The sequence below is a fragment of the Bos indicus x Bos taurus genome, chromosome 2, assembly GCF_003369695.1.
Source record: "Bos indicus x Bos taurus breed Angus x Brahman F1 hybrid chromosome 2, Bos_hybrid_MaternalHap_v2.0, whole genome shotgun sequence".
NCBI classification, from domain to species: Eukaryota; Metazoa; Chordata; class Mammalia; order Artiodactyla; family Bovidae; genus Bos; species Bos indicus x Bos taurus.
The window spans coordinates 96,493,012-96,520,527 of NC_040077.1; the positions used below are offsets into that span (position 1 = coordinate 96,493,012).

The following is a 27,516-nucleotide window of genomic DNA, read 5'->3' on the forward strand; positions in this document are numbered from 1 at the left end:
ACACGACTGAGCGACTTCACTTTCACTTTTCATCTTCATGCATTGGAGAAGGAAATGGCAACCCACTCCAGTGTTCTTGCCTGGAGAATCCCAGGGACGGTGGAGCCTGGTGGGCTGCCGTCTATGGGATTGCACAGAGTCGGACATGACTGAAGCGACTTAGCAGCAGCAGCAGCAGTAGTATTCCTGTGTGTGTGTGTGTGTGTGTGTGTGTGTGTGTGTGTGTGTGTGTATTTACTACATCTTTATCCATTCATCTGTGGATGGACATTTAGATGGCTCCCTGTCTTGGCTATTGTAAATAGTGCTTCTGTGAGCATTGGGGTGTGTGTATTTTTTCAAATTGGAGTTTCTCTCTGGACGTCTGCCCAGGAGTGCAATTGCAGGATGATATGGTAGCTCTGTTTTTATTTTTTTAAGGAAACTCTGTACTGCTTTCCATAGTGGCTGCACCAATTTGCATTTGGGTGGGACTTTTTAATGGAGTCACTCTGGGTGTTTCCAATGTTGTTTATTTGTTTACTGGTTCTCAGTTTTAGAGAAACCGATGATCTGTAACAGTGTTCTCAAACCTTGCTGCGCTTCAGAATCACTAAGAGAATGTGTTAAAAATAGAGACACCTGGCCTCATCTCTGGTACTACTGATTTGGTTGCAGGGAGAGCTCAGGCAAATTTCAAGCTTGAGCAACTGAATCGATAAACTACAGTCTGTTTTCACTCTTTTCTAAGCTGAGAATAATAATATATTTTTTATAAGGTATTAAACTTCCTGAAAAGTATTAGTGACCATAGATAAATAAAATTATGTTTGAATTTGATATTATTTCATAGCAATGATCCATAGTCCATGTTTCTACATAGAGTCTTATTAAAACAGCACTGTACCCATCAAAGTAGTACTTTAAATCAGATTAAATGATTGTTGAATTCAGAGGTAGGTATGTTGTGCTCATCTCCAGAATTAAAAACGGTTATATGGATGTGGTGGTCACATATGCGTGAATGACTGTCTGGCCCAATGACCATGTTTAGAGATAGTCTTTAATTTGTAGTTACTAAAAAAGCCCTGAATGTAGTTTCCCAGCTGATGAATCACTGTTTTCAGGCGCATTTACTAGTTTGAACCTAATAAGTTTGGTCAGATGGAAACTTGTGTTGCAGGAGGCAGGCTCCTCTGCCTGTGGCTTTAGTTGTGTGGTGAGGGTATGTTGTTTGAGTCTCTACTTCTGGATGTGCTTTAAGATTTTCTGTTGTTAACTTGTTGTTTCCCAGTTTGTCTTGCAAATTTAAGACCGTTGGAAATTTATTCCATCAAAAATATGTTCAGCAGATGTTTTAATTCCTTTCTCCCTCCTCTACTTTTCTTGAATCTTAGAAAAGTAAAATTCTGCTTTTAGAATTGCTGATCTCTGGGAGTTTATCAAGTAGCCTATTTTTTAAGTCCCTCTCCCTCCTACCAAGGGTGTGATATCTTTTCTTAAAAACATTAGCGATTTAAAAAAAGATAGTTAAGAGTATAGAAAATTGGGTGAAATAGCATTAGTGAAAAAGAAGCCAGTTTTTAAAGAACTTTGCATGGCTTTAATTATTTGCTTTGAAAAAAAATAAGAATAGCACAAAATAAATGAGAGTATTTTAATCTGAATATAACGAGAGAATCTATTTAAGAGGAATTATGACCAGTATGAACTTAGAGTTGTGATTAAAGGAGGTCTATAAATTGCAAACTTTCAAAGTTTTAGCAAACTGTTCATTTATATTTTAGATGAATTCTTCTATTAAAAACCCCAAAATTCTTCTGCTGAAATGTTCCATTGAATATCTCTACAGAGAAGAAACCAAATTTACTTGCATTGATCCTATTGTGCTTCAGGTAAGAACTCCTTACTGAAACCATAATCTGGAGGAATGTTTGTATACTGAGATACTTGCCAACTCTTATGCTTTCTTCCAGCTGGTTAAATTTGATAGGCAAACTTCATTGCTCTTGTTTCATTAAAAAAATGTATTATAGAAGACATTCTTATGCATCATACTTTAGAAGCTTACCAAAGCCTTTGTCACTGTTTTTAGTTGCAAAGTGTTAATGGCAACATGTGACTTTTGGGGAGTAGTTGAAAAAAAGGTGAAAATCCAAATCCTGTTTTTTCTTCCCACTGGGGTCATGAACTTACATTAAGGATTTGTCTAACTTAATCAGGTTCCCAGTGGTAACACCTGTTTTTCAGGACAGACCGTTCTACTAAAACATGTTTCTAGAACACCAAGTGTCTTACATATAGTTAATAAAAGGGAGTGATGTCAGATGGAAGTTGTGTCCATTTCTGTGTGGTTTTTCTTAAGTGAGGAGGCCCAGAATAGCTTTAGTAGGATTATAGCCCTCAGCTGGAAGGAAGAACAGCCTTGGCTCAGTTCCTACACAGCCCTTTAGCTCCATTTTAAGAGATTAGAAATGAGCTCCTGCTGAAAGAGCCCTCTCCCCAGGGAGACCCAGCCCCTAGTCCTGGATGGCTTTTGGGCACTCATTGCTTGGAGCTCCATTTCCAGTTGTATTGTTGCAATTGATTTTGTACATTTAAAATTTCCCTTGAGGCCACCTCCAGCTAGGCTGAGCTGCTTGGCTGGGCTGTCCAAGTTCTCTGTCAAGGTACCCCTTATTATTCTTATTAGTGCTCTTGATATGAAGTTGCATAGGTTGTCTGCCCCAACTTCTTTTCTCCCATAAATGCTATTAATTAATTTGCAGTTGTTCAGAATGGGAGGTTTTCAGAAATGTGTTTTTCCTATTATAGCAGAAACACTTAATATTTGGTTCCAGAAACATTTAGGAAAAGCATTACTTGGAAATTCATGAGCACATTTTTGCAAGTGATAGGAGTAGTCACTTTTTAGAAAAAAATTAATTTATCTGGCTGTGCTGGGTCTTGGTTGCTGCATGGACTTTTCTGTAGTTGTGGTGAATGGGGGCGACTCTCTAGGTATGGTGCACAGGCTTCTCATTGTGGCAGCTTCTCTGGTGGAGCACGGACTCTAGGTTTCGTAGCTTTAGTAATTGCAGCTCTTGGGCTCTATAGCACAGCCTCAGTAGTTGTGGCGCACAGGCTTAGTTGCTCCAAGGCATGTGGGATCTTCCCGGACCTGGGATGGAATTCATGTCTCTTGCATTGGTAGGCGGATTCTTTACCACTGAGCCACCAGGGAAACTTTTGTTCTCAATTCATAGACACAGAAAAAATTTAACTGTGGTGAAAGGCACCATGCTCTGTTGCTTAATGAACTCTGTTAACTGGGACTGTTTCCTGTTTGGAATTCAGCTAGGTATCAGTAAAAATGAGGGGTTTCAACCAGATTTATGCCATTCCTTCTAGCTTTGATTTACTATGACTTTTCAGTGAGAACTGAAATAAGGAATCAGAAGAAACACAGTTATGGTTTGTGGTAAATAGAGTTACTTTGATGCTGGGAATTTTCGTGATCTCACCGGTGTCAGTGGAAGACTTACAGACTTAAATCACAACCACATGGTTTGCAAGATGCATCCTGATTGCAGAGATGTTAAAATGTGTAAAATTGTTTTTAGTTACCAAAAAGTTGTCCTTATATTTATCCACTGTAACTCTCCTTTTATGACCAGGTTAATAGACTGAAGTCTTCATGTTGGACACATATGCTCTGGGCAAATGTATATTAATAAACATGATTTAATTAATATAACTTGTTAATTGTAACTTGTATAATTATATTAAGATGATGCTGTTAAAGTGCTGCACTCAATATGCTGACAAATTTGGATAACTCAGCAGTGGCCACTGGACTGGAGAAGGTCAGTTTCATTCTAATCCCAAAGAAGGGCAATGCCAAAGAACGTTCAAACTACCGCACAGTTGGATGTCTGAGTAAATCCGTAATCTGAAAAGAAGCTTTAAGATAGGAGAAGATGTTTAATGCCAGGCTGGATGAAGCACAAGCTGGAATCAAGATTGCGGGGAGAAATATCAATAACTTCAGATATGCAGATGGCACCACTCTTAGGGCAGAAAGCAAAGAGGAACTAAAGAGCCTTTTGATGAAAGTGAAAGAGGAGAGTGAAAAAGCTGGCTTAAAATTCAACATTCAAAGAGCTAAGATCATGGCATCCAGTCCCGTCAGTTTATGGCAAATAGATGGGGAAACAATGGAACAGTGACAACCAGTGACTTTATTTTTGCTCCAGGATTACTGCAGACAGTGACTACAGCCATGAAATTAAGACGCTTGCTCCAGACCTAGACAGCATATTAAAAAGCAGAGACCTCACTATGCTGACAAAGGTCCTTATACTCGAAGCTGTGGTTTTTCCAGTAGTCATGTAGTGATGTGAAAGTTAGACCATAAAGAAGGCTGAGCACTGAAGAACTGATGCTTTTCAACTGTGGTGTTGGAGAAGACTCTTGAGAGTCCCTTAGACAGCAAGGAAATCAAACCAGTCAATCCTCAAGGAAATCAGTCCTGAATATTCATTGGAAAGACTGATGCTGAATCTGAAACTCCAATACTTTGGCCACCTCATGCGAAGAACTGACTCATTTGAAAATACCCTGATGCTGGGAAAGATTGAAGGCGGGAGGAGAAGGGGATGACAGAGGATGAGATGGTTGGATGGCATCACTGACTCAGTGGATGTGAGTTAGAGCAAACTTCGGGAGATAGTGAAAGATAGGGAAGCCTGGCGTGCTGCATTTCACGGGGTCTCAAAAAGTCGGATACGATTGAGCAACTGAATAACAGCAACAAAGCATCTTGTTCATCAGTGCTTCAGAACATAGTTTATTATATCTTTAAGTCCTGACCTATTCAGGTTTTTAGTTTGAATTGACAGAAAATATCAGTTGATTTAACACCCCACCCCCCGCCCTTTGCTTGGAATGGGGGAACTCATCGTGGCATGACCAGTCAAAGAGGAAGCTGAAAGGTAGCTAGTAAAAAAGGAGAGTGAGAAAAAAAGGGCAAGGATAAAATTAGGCTGGGCATCATACTGTCTTCACAAGGTCTGCCCCAGAGGTCTGTTGTTCTACCCCTGCTCCATTCTGTCTTCCTGGCCTGCTTCCTGATACTTGTTCCTTGCTGAGCCTGGTCCAAGCCCCAATTTTAGCAAGATGTTTCATGTACAATCATAATAATTGACTGGAGCTGGAACTGTGAGGAAATGTATTTGCTATCCCTATATTGGAGGGCAGAAACTTAAAAAAAAATGAATTTTAGTTCTTTATTGAAGCTGCACAAATAAAATAAGATGTCATTAAATTGCAATTTAATAAGCAGAGTAGGAAATTAACACATTTCAGGGAAAAAAATTTCATTTTGTTGGGACTTTCCTGGTGGTCCAGTGGTCGAGAATCCGCCTGCCAATGCGGGTCTGGAAGATTACACATGCTGCAGAGCAGCTCAGCTCGTTGGCCACAGCTACTGAGCCTGCACTCTAGAGCCTATGTAACACAACTGCTGAAGCCTGCGCGCCCTAGAGCCTTTTGCTGTGCAACAAGACAAACCACCGCAATGAGAAGCCCCATGGACTGCAACTAGAGTAGCCCCCGCAACTACAGGAAGCCCTTGTGCAGCAACCAAAAATAAGTAAATAAAAATTAAGAAAATTTTAAAATGGGAAAAAAAAAATCTTTTTGTTAATGGAGAATTGAGAATGTCCAGTTTCTATCAGTAAGACAGAGAAAGGTGAAAAGAAATACAACAGGGCAAGTTCATTGCAGGGAATAGTCTCATCCATTGCTGGTGGCTCTGACCACGAATACAGAATTGACTCAGAAAACACTGGGCATTTGGAGCAGAAGTGACAGGTGTGTCCCCACCTTCCATTGTCTCCTGAGTCCAGAGATTTTATAAAGCCATTAACTAATTATATTTTTTAAACTCTAGTTGTTATTTACAACATTCATTTGCTTTGAGAGTAAGCCTTTGTCATGAAATTGTATTAAACATTGTTTTAATTTGTAACTACCACTGTTCTAAGTAGAATATTATCTGTTGGGAGATAGAAATTAGGAAGTAGTTGAAATAGTATCTGTTAGTTATTTATTCAAATACCTTGAAAGAAGAGATATTCTGGTTAGTTTCAGAATGTAAAAGGGGAAATCCATAATTATATTAAAAATACTTAGTTGCTTTCATTTGGGAAGCTGTGAGAATTTTTTGATTTTTTAAGCTTCAAGAGCTAGCTAATTGGATTCTTGGCTTTTATTACAAGTTATTAAGAACTCAAAGTCCTTCAAAGAAAAATTAGTGAGTTGGAGAATAAAGTTTCTCCTGAAACTCTTTCTAGCATAGTCAGCAGTTTAGAATGATAAATAGTATTCTTGGTTGTGTTTGAATTAATTTGCTTACACAGTGGTAAGTGATATTTAGCCAATTTTTACCTGAGATTGAGGACCTAAAAAATGAGTTAACACGTCAGTACAATGTTTACTTAGTAGGAAACTTCTATTAGTAGTGGTTTGTGAATGAAGAAAACTTAGTTTGATGTTACTAGTCACACTGCCCTAGTATTTTTACTTATCTAGATCTTGATTTGTACCACATACAATGTTTTTTATTTATCTTACTTAGGAAAGGGAATTCCTAAAGAATTATGTTCAGCGAATAGTTGATGTTCGACCCACACTGGTTCTGGTTGAGAAAACGGTATCTCGAATTGCACAGGATATGTTGCTGGAACACGGCATTACTTTGGTCATTAATGTAAAATCAGTGAGTGTTCTTATTTTTCTGTTATTTATAAAAATGACAGCTTGTAAATTTATATGCATGTGTGGTAGATATACAGTGTTCTTTGATTGTTTATTTCTTAGCTGTGCTATATATATTGAAAGCACAGGCACGGCAGCGCTGTCCTTATTTAAGACTGGAGGATCTCAGGCTCGAAGAAAGTATAATTAATGTAGCACTCATACATAATGAGTTATTAAGTGTCTACCAAACCATAGGTGTAGTTGACATTAGTTATTAAGTAGTCTTTGTGGAGGCGTCATTTTGTTTGGGAAATCGTACAAAGCAGAAAATTTTCTCTCCCTTGAAAAATTACCTTCTTTAGTATAGAGGTCAGTTGTGGAAATTCCCCACCCACCACCCCTGAATCAGTGTCTTGTGCCAGTGAATAATGCTTAAATATCTTGATGTTATTAATGTGTGAGTATGGTTTATTTTAGTAAGCACATACTGATTGCTAAGTGTAGACTTATCTAGAATCAGTAAAAGTCATATAATTACTAAAATCAAGGAAATTCATCTTGAAAGAAAATAGGGCATTTTCTATTTTCTATTTTTTTTTGGTGAGGGCATTTTCAAATGTTTCTATTATTTTTCCATATAAAATGTACTAAAATTTTATTCTTCTTTAATTTTGTAATATGATGTTGTTCTGTGTTCTAGCAAGTTTTGGAACGAGTTAGCCGGATGACCCAAGGTGATTTGGTGATGTCAATGGACCAGCTGCTTACCAAACCCCACCTGGGCACCTGTCACAAATTTTACATGCAGATGTTTCAGTTGCCTAATGGTGAGTGACCTTTAGTGTAGATTTACCTGAAAGGGGGGACCTGAGGAAATGAAACTCATGAGAACGACGATGTTGATATATTAATAGTAGGAAATGGCTATTAGCATACAAAGTAGTCTTACTTAAGAGTTTTTGTCTGGTAGACATTAAAATAATGAACTAATTCTGTCTGGACTTCTGGATTGCCACCTAAACCTTTTTAACCTTGTGTTTGTTTATTTGTAGAACAAACCAAGACACTGATGTTTTTTGAAGGCTGTCCACAGCACCTGGGCTGTACAATCAAGCTTAGAGGAGGCTCTGATTATGAGCTGGCTCGAGTTAAGGAGATCTTAATATTTATGATCTGTGTAGCTTATCATTCTCAACTAGAAATCTCCTTCCTTATGGATGAATTTGCTATGCCTCCTACATTAACGCAAAACCCTTCCTTCCATTCTCTGATTGAAGGACAGGAGGATGAAGGGGCTTCACAGGAGCCATTCAGCGGAAGTCCCCTCCCCCGGGAGCCTGACTTCCCCCCAGACTTTCTGCCTTCTGATGATGGCAGTTTGCTAGAAACAAGGATTCTGTTTGAGAAGGGTGACCAGGAGAATAAGAGTGTGCCACAGGATGTTGCCTCTTTGAAGCCTCAAGAGCATGCCCCAGCAGCTTGCCCGATGGGTGCCCCCTGTGCTCTCTTTCCATCAGTACCAGAGTCATTGCTTCCGCTCCATGTGGATGACCAACAGGACGCCATAGGCAGTGAGCAGCCAGAGGCTTTGCAGCAAACAGAGGAGCTTCCGGATCCCACAAGCCAGATGAGAGCCTTTAGAGACCCTCTGCAGGATGACACTGGCCTGTATGTTACCGAGGAAGTTACCTCTTCTGAAGATAAACGGAAGACTGATTCTTTGACCTTTAAGCAAGAGTTGAAAGATGTGATCCTCTGTATCTCGCCAGTCATCACATTCCGGGAGCCCTTCCTTTTAACTGACAAGGGCATGAGATGCTCTACCCGAGATTATTTTGCGGAGCAGGTTTACTGGTCTCCTCTGCTCAATAAGGAGTTCAAGGAAATGGAGAGCAGGCGAAAGAAACAGATGCTTAGGGATCTCTCTGGCCTTCAGGGCATGAATGGAAGTGTTCAGGCCAAGTCCATTCAAGTCCTGCCCTCACATGAGCTCGTGAGCACCAGAATTGCTGAGCACCTGGGGGACAGCCAGAGCTTGGGGAGAATGCTAGCCGATTATCGGGCCAGAGGAGGAAGAATCCAGCAAAAAAACTCAGACCCTTTTGCTTACTCAAAGGAGGCGTCAAGCACCTCAAGTGGAAAATCAGGAAGCAGAACTGAAGGTGATGAAGAAAAAGGGTTGATTACAAGTGATGCAGTGTGGTCGACAAAGGTGAGCAAGACTGCCTTTGTGCTTGTGCACATTTAAGATGGGTGGAAAATCTCTGCTGTGGCAAGGTAAAAAAGTCAAATATGACAGCTTGCATGCGGATTTATTAAATATTTCATCTGTGCTTTTTTTTTTTTTGGTCTCTTTTGTCTTAACGTGTTGCTTTAAAATGTAAGAAATAGGAGTGTAATGTGATGAAACTAGATTTGAAGGTTTCAGGCTAAGCTCACAGCAAACTCGGAAGAACTGTGAGGTAGGGGGCAGTGTGGAGCTGCTTAAAATTTCTGACATGATGACTTGGGTGTAATGTGATGTGTCTTTGATCCTTTTAATGGTAGCCAGCGGGAGAGTAGAGTTGGAAGCTTATTATAGGAAATGGATGTGTTTTTTTTCCTTATTATAGGAAACTATAGGTGATAAAACTCATGAACAAATCCATCTTTTGAGGAGAAAATATAGTTGTTTAATAAAACAAATAGATGTTCACTTTTACAAGTCTGCTGCTGCTGCTGCTAAGTTGCTTCAGTCGCGTCTGACTCTGTGTGACCCCATAGATGAGTCTAGGAAGGATTGAATAATGATAGTATATTGTTTTTAATACATAAAACTGGAAAAAAGGAATGTGATAAGAGCCATGGTTAATGAAGTTTGGAAAAATGCTTACAATAAACTTAATATAAATATATGTTTTATACATTTATGTAAACTTATTAAAAGTGATTTGGGGGTCTTTTAAATTTACATGAGCACATATATATTTTTGATTCATGATTTCTATCTTTTATAACTCATTCCTTGTACATTATCTATAAAACACAGATAAGTAAGCATTTTGTGTAAGGATGCTTACATTTTATTGTAATGTACGTACAAGGATATTTACTGAAGTGGTTATTTCTGACTGTTTGCTGTTAAAAGGATGAGTTGGATCTCATTGAATGACCCAGAGAGAGCCCATGACATATTTTCTTGTGTTAAAAAGCAGATTGTGTTTTAATATATGTAGCATCATCCCATTTTTATAAAAAAACAGAATCACCTATGTATACTTCTGTGGGTGTTTATGTTTATATATGTATGAGCTAGTGCAAATACATGATTTTTAACCACACAGTCAAATTTATCAGTTTAGGAGGTGGGGCAGCTTCAGAGGAGGAGAGGCTTTATGTACTTCGGGGACTTTTGCATCTTCCTCTGAGCTGTTTAAATTTTTACAGAGACAGATGTTACCTTTGTAATTATCAAAAGCAGGTATAAAATACAAATAAATACCTTAGAATTTAGATTTTTGGGTGTCTCAGGTTGAGATTATATCCAGCTATCAATTCAGACTGTTTCATATTTAAATAACTACTCCCCAAATAATTTAATGTAGTTTTGTACATATAAAGAGTAAGAAAACAAGTTTAGACATGCTTGCATTTTTAAACCTTTTGGATTGTTTTAACTTAAAAATTAACTGCTCTTCTTCCTTATATTTAGTTCCCTGTAGTTTTCAGTCTTCACTGGAACCCCTGTAGTGCTGATAGAGGCTTTACAAACCTAGTGGAGTGTGTTGGATGTTGGAGGCAGGCGTTGGAGTTGGAGTGCTCACCCAGATGTTCCTTCCCTTCCAGGTGGACTGTCTGAACCCTGTCAACCACCAGAGGCTGTGTGTGCTCTTCAGCAGCTCTTCTGCCCAGTCCAGCAACGCTCCCAGTGCCTGTGTCAGTCCTTGGTAGGACTCCTTCCCTCCCTTGCATGTTGCACTTAAGAACAGAATTCCAGCAACTGTGAAAAAAATTCAGCCATTAGGCTGTGTAGGTACACGGCAAGCTGCTGATCATATGTGAATTGATGGAACTTTTAACTTGTAAATTAAATTATGAAATTTGGATTTGTTCATGGGTAGAAGTAAATAAAAATATGTTAAGAGTGAAGAGGGATGCAGGAACAGTTTGTAATTATAAAAAAGTTAAAGTTGTTACATAAAAGCTAGTTTTAAGCACTTTGATAACATGCACAAATCAGGCAGGTTTTCTTTGGGCATTGTTTTCATAAAAGTCAGTTTTTTGCCTTAAGTTTTATTCTAAAACTTAATTCTAAGTAGATTGATAGAAACACATTTTATAATGTTATAATTTATTTCCAATGATAGTCACAAAGTCTAGTTATTATACAGTTTACCTCTGGTCTTAAGTACTATAGAACATAACTGCTTGTTTTTGGAGTACTTGCCGCAAAAAGAATGTCTTCCATATTTTAATTTTTGACACCAGAAACACTCATTTTTACCAGTGAGATCAGGGAGTCTTCTACATCGGTGTTGCTCGTCAGGCTGACTTGGGTCTGGTTGAGCCCATGGGAATTTTCTCTGGGAATTTAGGTCAAGTTTGAATAAGATGTCAGTTTCAAAAGGGTATGTGTAGCTGAACTCTCTTATTTAGGTATAAAGTTGGATATAAATTTAGGAAATGGCTCTCCTGGAAGAATATGAGCTGCTGTTCTTCGTGCTTAGTAATGGTATAGACTGGAGAGCAGAGACAGGAGTCCCATTTTATATTGATGGAGTTTAAAGCTTTGTAAAGGAAACTTGTACTTCTTCCTAATGCAAATCAGACTTACCCATTTAATGTTATTGTTTATGTATCTTGATTAAATAGTTTCATAAGATACTAATGGACTGGGAATGGATATGATGCTGTAATATGGTAGTCCAAACCTATTATATCAGATAAGGTAAAACCTGTTCTGTAACAACAAAAGAATATTACCTGTTTTGTTGGTAATAATACTGAATTATAAGTACATCTAACAGCAATTTGGGGTCTGATGAAAATGTCTTTGCTGGGTTGTAATTCTAATGATATGTTTCTAAGAAATGATCTTTTCTTTTAGGATTGTAACAATGGAATTTTATGGAAAAAATGATCTTACATTAGGAATATTTTTAGAGAGATACTGTTTCCGGTAAGAACCAGTTTTCTCCTTATGTTCTATTTATGCTTTTTTTGATGCACAGAATTTCAACCTAAACATAAACATGAGTTGGAGCACTGTTGTTTGACCTTCCTGTTCACGCGTCATATCAGGGCTTACTGTACAGAGAAGTAATCTGTTTTATAGTCAACCCAGGAAGTCTTCTCCAGTTCATTTTTCAGATCTATGCCCATCTAATTGCCCTGTAGTCCTGCAGATTTTTTTTTAGGATGTCTGTTTTTACAGTGATTCAAATGAAAGACAAGAGAAACTAAGGGCCTCAGTTTAAATCTTAGTGCCTTCGCTTGCCACTTACATGACAAAGAGCAAGTAACTTAATCTTTGTGTGTGCATGCTTAGTTGTGTCCAACTCCTTGCGACTCCATGAACTGTAGCCCCCCAGACTGCTCTGTCCATGGAATTTTTCAGGCAGGAATCCTGGAGGGGGTTACTGTTTCCTTCTCTAGGGGATCTTCCCAACCGAGGGGTCTAATCCTCATCTCTTGTGTCTCCTGCATTGGTAGGCAGGTTCTTTAGCACTAGCATCACCTGGGTTAATCTTTACCAGCCCCCTTTATAGTTTTTAACAAACTTCACAAACATCAAGAGTTTTAATAAGTAAAATGAGATGATGTTTTAGAAATGCTTGGCAAATGGAAGGTGCTTAACAAGTGGAACGTATCACTGTGATGTGGTTGAAGGCAGGGTGTTCAACTCTGCAGGCTCGTAGCAGGACAAGTGGTACCCTGATTAGATCATCCACCATCATCCTTACTTTGCAGAGGATGCTGCATTATCGTATGCAGTCCTGATTAGCCAGCATTCACTATACATGGCTCCTCGGTTTCATGGTTAATGTGAGGACTTTCTTTTTGTCAAAGGCCTTCCTATCAGTGCCCTAGCATGTTCTGTGATACCCCCATGGTGCACCACATTCGACGCTTTGTCCATGGCCAAGGCTGTGTGCAGATAATCCTAAAGGAGCTGGATTCTCCAGTACCTGGATATCAGCATACAATTCTCACCTACTCCTGGTGCAGAATGTGCAAACAGGTAAGTGTACCCTGTTGCTGTACTATTTCGTGTAGTATCATTTCTTTCTATAGTTCTTTCTTTGTGGGGGAGGGTGGCCTCTGTTATTTTGGATTTGATATTTGTCTTTGGGCTCTTATTTATTTTACCTGCTGTATGTTCCCTTTAATGTTTATTTCCTGAAGGTTCCATTTTAGGATTTATCAGTTATTATATAAAATATAGGTACCATGTCCAGTAAAATATATGGAGACTTTATCTTGACTGTTCTCGATTATGTTTGTTTATTCATCAGCAGACACTTATTTAGCACCGCGTAGGTACCAGGTACTGTGCTGGGCCTTAGGAAAGAAGAAAGAACAAGGTGATGGCTCCTGTCCTCTCGGGGAGGAAACAGTCTTATAACATAATAATTACAGTGTGCTAGAATGCTTGTGTAAGTTAGTCTAGATCAACATTTCTGTCTTAAGAGATGCAGATGAGGCCATGTTTAATTGATCTCTGCTGTTTCTCATATTTATTCTTGGGGACAAAACTGTATATTTTGTTTCCTCTCTGTGCTTTTCTATCTCTGGAGGAAATATTTGGTGCTAGTATTTTGTTTTTAATACATACTTTTTATTCAAATTGTTTGTAATGTGTATGTGCCGGATTTAACTTCATTGTTATATTAATTGGCTTATTTTGGAGTGTGTTTGGAATCACATACAGGAATTACAGACAAAATAATAGTGCAGCCTATTTCAATATTAGTGGTTGAGGAGGGCAAAGTCAAAGATAGATAGTCTTCAGTAGAAACATAATCTGTGAAATCATGTCTTGCAATAATTGGTCTTTATATGCTTGTTCTTCTAGGCCTTTAGTCATTGTTAGGCAGCTGGCAATATTTTGTTGTAGAATGTGTGAACTTTTGTAGATTGTCTACTGAAATAAGTAACTTAAATTTGATCTTTATATCTTGTATGTTTGATATATACACATGATTGCAAAACAAAACTTCAGCCTTTGGGGTTATGCTAGAAAGGAAAAGGTAAACAGTTTTTGTTACACAGAAGTGAAAAATTTTATGTGTCACAAAAAAGTTACAACATATATGACCCAATATTAATATACTTACTATTAAACTTCTATAAGCCATAATAGAAATAATAGGCAAAGGGCATGAGAAAGCAATTTAATACAGATGGCCAGTAGACGTGCAAATACATGTTACTCATTAGAAATAATAAAAGATGAATAAATAAAATAAGTGAAGTATGTTTTTATTTATTTTTTAAATAAGTCACATTTCAAAGATATATAATTCCTGACTTCAGTAAGAAAGTAGGGAAATGGATACTCTCAGATACTGGTGGCAATTGTGTCTCCAAATAGGTGTACTGGTTTATATAGTATGGCAGAAAGTATCAAAGACCAGATAAATGTTCATGCCCTTCTTTGACCTACCAATTTCCACTTTTATTAATTTATTGCAAGGAAATCGTTATGGATACTTACAAGTGTGTTTTATATACCCACATTGAAAAGTTCATCAAAATAATGAAAAGCTTGAAATGTTTTAAATGCCCACCAATAGGGATTGGTTAAACATGTCCGTATAATAGGATATTCTGCAGCTGTTAAAAATCAAGCTGCGTAAGAATATTCAATGTGGGAAAATATGATGTATTACTAATGATCAAGGTTATGAAGCTACAAGAAAGAGTTTTTATTTATAAACATCCTGGCTAAGGATATATGCTTTCATGTCTGGAAAGAAAGCAAATGTACTAGCATATTGATGGTGGTGGTAGGGTTACTGATGAGACAGTTTCCGTAGCCATCCCTCACCCCACCCACCTCTAAATATTTTTTTGTTTTTCTAGTTTTCTGCAGTCAGAATATACTAGGTTTGTACTAAAGAAGAAAATACATATATTTTTTTAAAGAGATTCTCAGTATGTGTGATTAGATAACAATTTATGCTGAATTTCAGGTAACACCAGTTGTTGCTCTTTCCAATGAGTCTTGGTCCATGTCGTTTGCAAAATACCTGGAACTTAGGTTTTATGGGCACCAGTACACCCGCAGAGCCAATGCTGAGCCATGTGGTCACTCCATCCACCACGATTATCACCAGTATTTCTCCTATAACCAGATGGTGGCGTCTTTCAGGTAAGAAGTCTGAGCAACCTTGTTACAGACACATACTCCCTGGAAGGCTTTGTAGCATTTCCACTGTTACTAGATTGAACTCACTTTTGGTGTGTGTTGTTCCCCACCCATCAGCCTTGCAAATGCAGGGCCGTACTCTGTGAAGAGCTTTCAGTGCTATTATTTATTTTATTCTTTAAGAAATGTGTTACTATTACCCTCACTTAGAGACCTTATAGCTACAAATAGAGCTAGCAAGTGATGGGGTCATGATATAAACTGGTAGATTTGCTATTGTAGGTGTGACTCTTAACCATTGCTTTTGCATCTGAGAGCTTGTCAGAATTTTTGCTAAGACATTACTTAGCATAAGGATAATTGGATAGGACTGGATAGAGCTGAAATCACTACTTCAAAGAATGGTTTTAAATGACTGAGAAACCCTTCAGAATATATCCAGAATCTAGGGACTTCCCTGGTGGTCCAGGGGTTAAGAATCTGCCTGCCAACACAAGGGACATGAGTTTGATCTCTGGTCCAGGAGGATCTCATGCTGTGGAGCAACTAAGCCCCTGGGCCACAACTGCTGGGCCTGCCCCCTAGATGTGCTCTGCAACAAGGAAGCTATTGCAGTGAGAAGCCCACGCACAGCAGCAAAGACCCAGCATAGCCATATATATCCAGAATCTGAACATATCTCACCACCTTCAGCACTCCCCTTCTGAGCTGAATCTCTGTCGTCCTTCCCTAGATTATTGCAATAGTCTCAACCGGCTTCCCTTTAGCCTCGCCCTGCAGCACAGCAGTCAGAGTGGTCCTATTGTATGAAAATCAGCTTAGGCCACTCATGTGCTCTGGAGCCTCCAGCGGTGTCTGTTTCACCCTGAGTGAAAGCCAGAGTCCATTTATGGGTCTCTAAGCCCCTCATACTCAGGCTTCTCACCCCTTCTCCTCTCCCCTTGCTCACCGTGTTTCAGCCTCGCTGGCCTCCAGGCTGGGCCTCAGTTATGCCAGGTAACCTCCTTCCTGGGAGCCTCTCATTGCTCTTCCATCTCTGTGCTGTCTGCTTCTAGACATTTGCTTATTTTTCTTTACTTTTTTCAGATCTTTGTTCAGATTTCACCTGCCCTGACTCCCTCTCACCCCTAGCACTCCTTGCTTCTTTTTCGCCCTTTATTTTGCTCTGTAGCACCTACTCTCTGGCATAAGGTATGTTTTAAGTATTTATTTTTATTTATTGCCCAAGTCTTGTTGTTCCTGAATCATGAGAGCAGGAATTTTGGCCCTTGCTCAGCACCTAAAACAGCATCTGACACACAATAAGTCCTCAGAAAATATTTGTAATTGAACCTATATCCTTTTTCAAGCAAGAGCTATTAACCATGAACCTAGGGCCTAGGTTGGATATAGTGTTTACTAGACAACACGAACTTCAAGTGGAAAGGAAACTCATGAAGAATCCTTGGGAGCTGAGAAGGTGGTGAATACCTGTGTCCAAGCTAATTGTAGGAAGGAATTCCTCTCTCTTTTTGGAGGTTTCTATCCCAGTCATTTGTTTTTAAAGCACACGAGGGTGGCCTCAGGAGATAAATGATGATAGCACAATGCAGGGGAAAAACAACACAGAACAAAATCTCTTTAAAACTGGGAAGGATATTGGTAATGATTGAAAGTGGTCTTCAGTATTTTTGGTTTGAAAATGCCATTTTATAGAAACTTTAAGATCTCTTATGCCCAAAAGACTTAGTTGGCTGTCATGATACACTTCTACTCAAAATATTAAAATATTTTTCACTTTTCTACTATTACTTGTATTTTCTCCTCTCAGTTATTCTCCCATTCGGCTTCTTGAAGTGTGTGTTCCACTTCCCAAAATATTCATTAAACGTCAAGTCCCACTAAAGGTGTCCCTTCTTCAGGATCTGAAGGACTTCTTTCAGAAGTAAGTTTCATTTTCTTTGATCATCTGTTTTTGTTTAGTACTGCCTGAAATCTGAACTACTTTAAATATCTTGTTTGTTCAGTCAGCTTTCTTTGAAAACAGAAATAACCTATTTTCCTAATTGTATTTTGTATATGTCTGATGTAAAAATGGGAAAATGTAGACAATACACCAAAGTATTAAAAAAGAAATCAGACCCTCCCAAGCATAACAACTGTTAAATCTTGATGTACATCCTTTCAGGTCTTTTTTGTTTTTCAAAATTATATGTGATTCTTAATTAGATAAGATATTAGTAAAGTTCTGTGTATATCTTTTTTCTACTTAAAAAAAAATTATTTTAATTGGAGGCTAATTACTTTACAATATTGTAGTGGTTTTGCCCATCTTTTTCTACTTGTGTGAGATTAGACAGTTTGATTCTAACTTTTCTAAAGTGTTTAATGTTTGTTAAGAGTTTCACAGGTATATCTTGCTGTGGATGAAAGACTTGCGTCTTTGAAAACTGATACATTTAGCAAATCAAGAGAGGAAAAAATGGAAGATATCTTTGCACAAAAAGAGGTAATTCATTTTTCTGACAGAAACCCAGAAGTTAGTTGTGAACTTGTTAGAAGTTCCTTTTGGGTGCGTCTCAGATTGCTGGAGTGGTTTTTGTTCCCCTAGATGGAAGAAAGTGAGTTCAAGAGCTGGACTGAGAAGATGCAGGCGCGGCTCCTGTCTTCCTCCATGGATACCCCCCAGCAACTGCAGTCAGTCTTCGAGTCCCTCATCGCCAAGAAACAAAGCCTCTGTGAGGTGCTGCAAGCTTGGAATAACAGGTGTGACTCTGCAGTCAGGTGTTTCTTTCATATTATTGCAAAATGTGCTCTGCCATGATGTTTTTGATTTAAATATCCTTGTTAGTTGTGGATGTTGCCTTTTACTCTCAAGTTTAGGACGTTTTATTTTTATCGCTCCTACCACCCTCCACTTCTTTCATCCTTTAAAGTGCAGTTTGCAAAGATACAAAAAAAAAAAAAGATGAGAATAACCTTTGTTGCTATTTCTAATATAGTATGTGTGCTGCTGCTGCTACTGCTAAGTCACTTCAGTCGTGTCCGACTCTGTGTGACCCCATAGACGGCAGCCCACCGGGCTCCACTGTCCCTGGGATTCTCCAGGCAAGAACACTGGAGTGGGTTGCCATTTCCTTCTCCAATGCATGAAAGTGAAAAGTGAAAGTGAAGTCGCTCAGTCATGTCCGACTCGTAGCGACCCCATGGACTGCAGCCCACCAGGCTCCTCCATCCATGGAATTTTCCAGGCAAGAGTACTGGAGTGGGGTGCCATTGCCTTCTCCAGTATGTGTGCTAACTGAATCTAATTTATCTGTAATAGTAAACCATAGAGTAATTATTGGGTGTTAGGCCATGAGTTTCAACTGATTGTTTTGCGTATGTTATACCTGTATTTAAATATTTATTTGGGGAAATGTTTTCTTTTAATGCATATTGAAAAATTCACTTGGATTAGTATGGCATTTATTTATTAAACACTTGGATGATGCTAGGCATTAAGTAAGGCACCGGATGGACATGCACTCTTTTATTTGATTTTGAGTCCCACATGTGTATATACTGCTTTCATTTTACAGAGGAAACTGTGGCTCTACGAGACTAAGGGATTTGCCCAAGTGATATAGCTGTTGATTTTCAGAGCTGGGCTTTGGGTCTTGGTCTGTTGGTGTCTCATTATAACTTGCTATTCTTTTCTAACCATAATCATATCAATAACAACTGATTAGTTGATTAGAAATAAAACAAAACTTACTCTTAGTTATTACAGCTGTAAAATCTATTGCATTTGAAATAGGAAAATTAATTTTTGTGGTTTCAAAGCTATAAGGAGAATATGTGTATGCATTATTCAGGATATTAGAAAGAAAACTATGTTCTTCTTTTCACTTTTCATTTTTTTCTTTAATTGTAGGCTGCAAGACCTTTTCCAACAAGAAAAGGGTAGGAAGCGGCCTTCAGTTCCTCCAAGTCCTGGAAGACTGAGACAAGGTGAAGAAAGCAAGGTAATGTTTTGTCTTGGGGCCTTCATTGTGATAAATAGAATTAATTTCTCTTATACCACTTAGAAGTGGTAGTTTAATACATACTTTATTGATAATGTTAGCGTTTTTAATTTTGAAGCAGTCAGGTTTCTTGGTATGACCTGGATTAATTTTTTTTATCTTTGCCTGAAATAAAATACATTATAATTCATTTATTTGAAATACTTATCAAAAGCTGCTGTGTACTGGCATCATTGAGGATAGCATCACAGAGGCAATAGGTGCTGTAAAGGAGAAGGTGTGGACGCACTGGGTGTATGCTGCTGCTGCTGCTAAGTCGCTTCAGTCGTGTCCGACTCTGTGCGACCCCATAGACGGCAGCCCACGAGGCTCCCCCGTCCCTGGGATTCTCCAGGCAAGAACACCGGAGTGGGTTGCCATTTCCTTCTCCAATGCATGAAAGTGAAAAGTGAAAGGGAAGTCGCTCAGTCGTGTCCGACTCTTAGCGACCCAGTGGACTGCATAACAGAGTCCTATTTTACTATGAGTTTTGGGTGTTCTTTGTGCTTAAGTGGGAAGTTTTTCTTAAGAGGTCGCACCAGTTCTATATGTTGATTTAATAGTTCTATATGTTGATTTAATTAATCTTTCCTAACTGTATGAGTTTTCTCTTGCTGTATAACACCTTACCCCAAACTTAGTGACCTAAAACATAAATCTGTTATCTCACAGTGTGTCAGGACTCTGGCAGAGTATATGGCTGGGTTCTTTGCTCGATCTCACGGCTGAGATGAAGGTTTGGATGGGGTGATTATTTGAGGCTCAGGATCTTTTCCCAGGCTCATCTAGGTTGTTGGCAGAGTTCAATTCTAGTGGTTATAGGACTGAGGTCCCCCTTTCGTTGCTGGCATTTGACTAGAGGCAAGTCTCAACTCCTCGAGGCTGCCTGATTCCTTGCAGGTGGCCCATTTCATCTTCAGAGCCTACAGCAGTGGATTGAATCCTTCGCATGCTTTAGATCTCTTGAGTTCTTCTTTGTCTAACCTCTGGACACAGATTTAAAGGATGCGTGATTAGGTCAGGCCCAACTGCTTAATTTCCCTAGTTTAAGGCTGACTGATTTGTGATCTTACATACATGGTAGAATCCTTTCACGACAGCATCTGGATTCATGTTTGATTGAAGGTATGTGTGCTGTGTGTGTGTGTGTGTCTCAGGGTGTGCAGTTCTTTGGTATCATCACCAAATTCTGCCACTGTGCTAACCATGAACAGATGAATTAATGTCAGTATATTTTAAGGACTTAATATTCTGATACCATGAGGGCTTTTGAGAGAATGTTTCTTTTTGTACAAGTGTATAGTACTTATAGCAGAGTATTTTCATGGAATGATGGGTCCAAGTGCCTTAGATCTTTGTATTGTTTAGGAACACTGTGTCACTGAATTCTCCTTTTTGTCTCATAAATAACTGTGTAGGAATCACTTTTCCTTAAAGTTTGAGTGAGAGTAAGAATTATGAAGATGATTTATTAGTATTTTCAAGTAGTCTGGGACCGTTAATGGCTCTCACACACTGCTAGAGGCCTTTCTGTTTGCCTACTGATGAAACTGCGAAGCTAGTGCTGTAAGACATGGAATTGAAAATACAAAGTCAGTTAATGGATGATTTTCTTTTTGAAAGATTGAAAGTTGATTTGAAAATCTGTAGCACTGCCTTTGTGTTTATATTCATTCATCTGATAAATTCTTATTGAGTGCTTTTAGACACTGTTCTGAGTACAGGGCTTTCAGGGTTCACAAACGTGAACACAAAAGTTCACATTTGTGGATGAAGGCCATAGTTACTGTTCCCATGGAACGTTTGTTTATGAGACTGACAATAAACAGATGAACCAATAAACATTTAAAAAACAAGTGGAAACAAAGCTGTGAGGAAAAAATTAACGAGAAATGGAGAGTAATGCCAAGGGAGTTGGTGATGATGAGTTATTTTATATAGGATGACCAGGGCAGTCACTGCTAGGGTGAGCAAATCAAAGGACATTGTAAGTAGCAGTGTAAGAAATGACTTTTAACGACATTATGCACAGGGCTGACAGTCATTTAAATATATATTTTATCAATGGATTATGGGACTTGAGAAAATCCAATGGATAATAAAAGGTTGCTGGGCTTAATGGATAATCATAAGTAGTTCCTGGATATTTTAATGGGTCTGTGAGCTACTGTGTAGAACAGAATTCTCAAAATGTAGTTCAAGGACCCTGGAGGTCCTAGACCCTTTCAAGGGCTCTGAGAGATTTCCCTTTTTCAACTGCATAACTGTGTGAGCCTAGATCATCTTTATAAGTTCAGTCATAATAATATAGCTCAACAGATTAAATGCAGAAGTAGAGAGGAATTTAACTGTCTTCTATTAAAAGAAGACTTTAATGTTTTCTAGACATTGAAATATTTGTAAAAGCATAAAACAATCTCACTCTTTTACCAATTAAAAAAAATCTGTTTTTAATTAAAATGTATTGTTTATAGTAATATGTAATGGGTTTATTATTTTTAAATGAATCAATATCAATAATTCTTAAGAGGTTGAAAGCGTAAGATTTACTTTGTTAAAATTTTTTTTAGTGTGATTTCAACATTTCCTTAAGAACAGAATATTTCCTTCTCTACAGATAAGTGCAGTGGATGCATCTCCACGGAATGCTTCTCCAGGACTTCCAAATGGAGAAAAAGGTTGGTCCTTGAGTCTGGTGATCACCTGCCATTGAATTTAAAGACGTTTCTTAGTCTAGAAGTTGTTTAAACACTAAATTTTGAGAATTTTTTCTGATGCAGTCGGTCAAAGACATTTTTTTCCTTGCTGTAAAACATTTGTAAGCAGTCTCAGTTTAAGATTATTGTAAAATGCATTGCCTAAGTTAGGATAGAGAAATAGATGATCAATAGTGAAGTGAGTGAAAGTTGCTCAGTCGTGTCTGACTCTTTGCAGCCCCATGGACTATACAGTCCATGGAATTCTCCAGGCCAGAATATTGGAGTGGGTAGCCTTTCCATTCTCCAGGGCTTGCTCAACCCAGGAATCAAACCCAGGTCTCCCTCATTGCAGGCGGATTCTTTACCAGCTAAGCCACCAGGAAAGCCCAAGAATACTGGAGTGGGTAGCCTATCCATTCTCCAGTGGATCTTCCCAACCCAGGAATAGAACTGGGGTGTCCTGCATTGCAGGCAGATTCTTTACCAGCTGAGCTACCAGGAAAGCCAGATGATCAATAGAGAAGGCTGCTTTTTAGGGGAAGAACAGAAAGATGAAACTGAATTTCTCTCTTAATTGTGTTACAGTTAAGTCCCTGGTTTCGTAGAAAAAAAAAATCAGACAAAGCTTAGTTGATATTTTTGTATCGCTAAAATCTTTTCTTGACTTAAGCCTGTTTTTCATCGATATTTCATTGAATAACTTGGTGCCACTCTAGGGAATTGGAAGGAAAATTTACTTAGACTATCTTGGTAGAATAGAAACTCAACTTGGAATTCTTGGCATTTTTCTATTATAATTAAGTGAATTTCCCCCTTGAGAATAAACGTGATTTTTTCCCCCTCAGTAGTGTCATAATTTCATTCCTTATTAAATTGAATGAACAAAATATTTAAGTAGGCATTGTGAAGTGAAAGTCACTCAGTCATGTCTGACTCTTTGTGACCCCATGGGCTGAAATAAAAACTTCATGGAATTGTCCAGGCCAGAAGACTGGAGTATGTAGCCATTCCCTTCTCCAGGGGATCTTCCCAACCCAGGGATTGAACCCAGGTAGCCTGCATTGCAGGCAGATTCTTTACCAGCTGAGCCATCAAGGAAGCCCAAGAATACTAGAGTGTGTAGCCTATCTCTTCTCCAGCGAATCTTCCCAACCCAGGAAGCAAACTGGGGTCTCCTGCATTGTAGGCAGATTCTTTACCAGCTGAGCTACTAGGGAAGCCCAGGCATTATGGTCTGGTGCAAAGAATATTGGGGTGGTACTAGACTTGGTTGCCAGTCATCCTGCTGTCACTAAGATCTGATTGTGGTCGTCATATAACCTGTCTGGATTTTTGTGTCCATTTTTAAAATTTCTGAAATTCATTTGTGAAATGACCTATGTAACTTTATTTAAGAAGCTAAAATTCTTTCGTTTATGAAGTAGAAAAAGGTTTTGGCCTTTTGAAAATATTGTTATTAGGTATAAATGGACATAATGTTTTAAAGTGACTCATTTGCATGGTGTTTTTCTTTAGAGGACCGCTTCTTAGCCACCCTTTCCAGTCAGAGCTCCACCAGTTCCCCCCATCTCCAGCTGCCTACTTCTCCTGAAGGCGTGCCTGAGCAGGTCATGGGAGGGCCCCCAGATCTCGATACTGCCAGCAGTTCTGAAGGTACAGGTCAAGTCACTATTTCTGTACTTCATCCAGTAAAGACAAACAAACACTCTTGAATGCTGGGGCACAATGCTTTCTTATCCCTTGGGATTTAAAATTTGTACCGTTGAAAGTACTCTTTTAGATGTAGCTTTTTACCATATCCCTTCAGTTGCACTGCTTGACATGTGACTGTCTCAGTAACAAAATGCTATTCAGCTTTATCTACTTTCTGGGGATATTATTAATATTTTCTTAAGTCTCATTAAGCACACGATTGTTCCCTTATAAGAAAGAAAGAAAATTTCAACCATTTCTCCAATGACAAACATTTGTTTCGCCAATAATAGATGTATGCCTTTTCCCTCTCTTGCCTTGCTTTCTGTTTAAGCACCAACTACTTAATTGTAGTGTAAACTTTAAACATAACTTTTAAATTGCAATTAAGCTCAAATATAATAGCCACAGTGCTCATAACTGAGTTGAAGTGGCAACAGGAACAGCTGGGACTGAGTTCATGCATGCTTGGCCAGTAATTTCACCACGGCTGCTGCCTGGCCCCTTGAGGGTAAGAGGCTGTTGATTGCAGGATGATCTCAACTTCAAACATGTTGAAATGTAAAAAAAACAAGCCCCTTGGGGTCAGAGCTGTGTATGCTTCACGGTTGCTTCCTGTTAGATAGTCATTATTCCTAGATCAAAAATTTTACACCATAATTGGTAATTACGGTGTGCCCATGTCTGTGTTCCAAAAAGGAAAAGAAATATAGTTGACACTTTATACTTTTACTCTTCCTGAATATTAATATATAAGTAGAATATTTTTCATTCTAGATGTATTTGATGGACATTTGCTGGGATCTACAGACAGCCAGGTGAAGGAAAAATCAACCATGAAAGCCATCTTTGCAAATTTGCTTCCAGGAAATAGCTATAACCCTATTCCATTTCCTTTGTAAGTATTATATAAGCCAGTGGCTGTTGGGTGGTTTTATTTTCACTTCATTTTAAAGATTTCTCTATGGATATACTCTCCATTAACTTTATATACGTATTTCTCAATCCAAAATTATCCTCCATTACCATAAAAGAGATGTCTTTTTGTATAATTTACTTTGTGGAACATGTAGTCTTTATATATTAACAGTAGATAAATAGATTAATAAAGAATTGCTTATATCTATATATACATTTTAAAAGATATACTGCTGCATTGAGGGCAGGAGGGGAAGGGGATGACAAAGGATGACATGGTTGGATAGCATCACTGACTCAATGGACTTGAGTTTGAGCAAACTCCAGGAGATAGTAAAGGACAGGGGAGCCTGGAAGGCTGCAGTTCATGGTGTTGCAAAAAGTCAAACATGACTTAGCGATTGAATAACAACAACAATTGATCTCATGATCATAAAAACATATTGCTGATTGTATATGAGGGTATTACTGACCCAGTACTTTACTGGGACATGGTGTGTTTCTAACAGTGGTGATGAATTGCAATGGCCCTTGCAAGGTTTTGTGTGATCTTGTGTGTACAAGGTTCTCTCATAGTGGGGGAAAAACATAGGCTGGCTGTGAGGGTTTTTCTTCCACTGGTTGACATGTCTGGCTATCAGCTGATGATGCTTGCTCCTGTGAAACAGATGTATGTTAATATGGATTTTGTTCTCAGTTGACTTCTGTATTTAATTATTCAGTCAATGTTTAAACTTACAGAGTAGCAGCTTTAGTGCCTCAGGACGTAGAGAAAGATCAGTAAGGGAAATAACTGCTCTCAGGAGCTCATGTCTTGAGCTGTGTGTTCTGTGGTATAAATGTGTAAAAGGCCTCTGTTTTCTCTGCTTCAGACTTGAATAGTTTATGTCATTTACTGCTGGACTAGTGGTACATTTCCACAGTTTCCAAAAGACTTTTCTTTCAAACTTATAATAGAACAAAATCCCTTAAACTTCTGCTATTCATTGTAAATACCTTTTGAGATAAATATGGCCCAACATCTTGCCAACGTGGAAAACTTTGTTTGATGATTCCAGGACCCTCTGATTTGAAAAACAGTTCTGATAATTTTCAGTTGCCTTTAAAAACTTTCTGTTGATCTGTTTTCCTTGGCTGTTTGTTCCAGTTCTGCATACATTTTGGCTTAATTATATTCATGTAATTATGCATTATTTAGTTAACTTAAAATTGTCCTGAGATTTACTTGTAATTGTGCTAATGGGTTGTATATGTGATTTTCTGCTAATTTTGTTCTGATTTACGTGTTTTTGAACAGCGATCCAGATAAACACTACTTAATGTATGAACATGAACGAGTGCCCATTGCAGTCTGTGAGAAGGAGCCCAGCTCCATCATTGCTTTTGCTCTCAGGTATTACTCATAGGGCTTTTTCACCTGTGTTTGTATTTTCATGTTTTATGTGAATTTATTTATTAATTGCTGTATTGTTGAGCTCTGTTACATAGAGTAGAGCAAAATATAAGTAAATGTAAAGTAGTAAATATAAGTAGAGAATATATATCCTTTGGGTGCAACAGTTTATTCTTTTTGTATCTGGTAATGTACTGTTTACCCAAGTATTAACAGGATGATTCTTAAGCAAGCTTCTAATAATTAAGTTAACTAGGCAAGTTATTTGCTAATTCTTATATCCTCTGTCCATTCTCTATATTATAATACGTGTCCATTGTATCCTTTCCTTTGGTTTATATATTGATATAATACTTGGAACATAGCTGCCTTTAATCCTCTGAATATCTTTTTTGTGTTTTTCATTTATTTCCTTCTTGCTTCCCACACATAGAAGGTCAAGTTTCCCTAGAGTAATGCTGTTCCTAGGCCTTAATTCATTTACATGCCACAATTATGTGTCTTAAAGAAGGGCCCCTGTTTAGAAATTTTTATATATCGTGTCTAAAATAACAAAGCTTTTTAATATTAATGATGTCTTGGCAGTGATAGTACCTAGTTTAAGTAGAATCTAAGATGTTTAATAAAAATTTTTTTCCCTATTGAAAGACATTGAAATTAAAATTTTATTTTTATTATTGGTTACAAGTTGTCCATTTATTCAACAAATATTTGAATGTTGCAATGTGTGGTATACTAGGTACTGGGTATAAGGGGTAAACAAGATAGATTTATAGACTTCAGCATTTATAGAGTTTAGAGTTACTATTTGGACAATAAGGAGTTTTTTCCTTTAGAAGATTCCATATGATACATTTTTTTTATCATTGCCTTTTGATGTTCATGAAGTTTTTGCTTCTCATTTTATTGGTTAGTCAACTGGAAAAGGTCAGTTTTCATTCCAATCCCTAAGGCAATGCCAAAGAATGCTCAAACTACCGTCCAATTGCACTCATCTCAAATACTAGTAAAGTGATGCTTAAAATTCTCCAAGCCAGGCTTCAGCAATACATGAACCGTGAACTTCCAGATATTTAGAAAAGGCAGAAGAACCAGAAATCAAATTGCCAACATTTGCTGGATCATCGAAAAAGGAAGAGAGTTCCAGAAAAACATCTATTTCTGCTTTATTGACTATGCCAAAGCCTTTGACTGTGTGGATCACAATAAACTGTGGAAAATTCTGAAAGAGATGGGAATACCAGACCATCTGACCTGCCTCTTGAGAAATATGTATACAGGTCAGGAAGCAACAATTAGAACTGGACATGAAACAACAGACTGGTTCCAAATAGGAAAAGGAATACGTCAAGGCTGTATATTGTCACCCTGCTTATTTAACTTACATGCAGAGTACATCATGAGAAACGCTGGGCTGGAGGATGCACAAGCTAGAATCAGGATTGCCAGGAGAAATATCAATAACCTCAGATATGCAGGTGACACCACCTTTATGGCAAAAAGTGAAGAAGAACTAAAGAGACTCTTGATGAAAGTGAAAGAGGAGAGTGACAAAGTTGGCTTAAAGCTCAACATTCAGAAAACTAAGATCATGGCATCTGGTCCCATCACTTCATGGCAAATAGATGGGGAAACAGTGGAAACAGTGTCAGACTTTATTTTTCTGGGCTCCAAAATCACTGCAGATGGTGATTGCAGCCATGAAATTAAAAGATGCTT

General features: G+C 38.2%; 1 protein-coding gene across 8 annotated transcripts in view; it reads left to right on the plus strand.

Annotated features, from left to right (window-relative positions):
- Positions 1-27,516, plus strand: part of PIKFYVE (phosphoinositide kinase, FYVE-type zinc finger containing) — an 80,946-nt gene that overhangs the window by 39,047 nt on the left and 14,383 nt on the right. For 7 of the 8 annotated variants that reach the window (XM_027565886.1, XM_027565923.1, XM_027565925.1 and 4 more), the window contains 16 exons: positions 1,767-1,874; positions 6,599-6,739; positions 7,421-7,547; positions 7,773-8,932; positions 10,546-10,646; positions 11,807-11,878; positions 12,769-12,940; positions 14,895-15,073; positions 16,881-16,994; positions 17,450-17,558; positions 17,661-17,815; positions 18,966-19,056; positions 21,713-21,773; positions 23,310-23,447; positions 24,264-24,384; positions 25,702-25,797. In XM_027565886.1, the coding sequence (XP_027421687.1) occupies positions 1,767-1,874; positions 6,599-6,739; positions 7,421-7,547; positions 7,773-8,932; positions 10,546-10,646; positions 11,807-11,878; positions 12,769-12,940; positions 14,895-15,073; positions 16,881-16,994; positions 17,450-17,558; positions 17,661-17,815; positions 18,966-19,056; positions 21,713-21,773; positions 23,310-23,447; positions 24,264-24,384; positions 25,702-25,797 (2,945 nt within the window). Of the gene's footprint in view, positions 1-1,766; positions 1,875-6,598; positions 6,740-7,420; positions 7,548-7,772; positions 8,933-10,545; positions 10,647-11,806; positions 11,879-12,768; positions 12,941-14,894; positions 15,074-16,880; positions 16,995-17,449; positions 17,559-17,660; positions 17,816-18,965; positions 19,057-21,712; positions 21,774-23,309; positions 23,448-24,263; positions 24,385-25,701; positions 25,798-27,516 lie in introns of those variants that run through there. The other variant, XM_027565929.1, reaches the window with a different exon arrangement.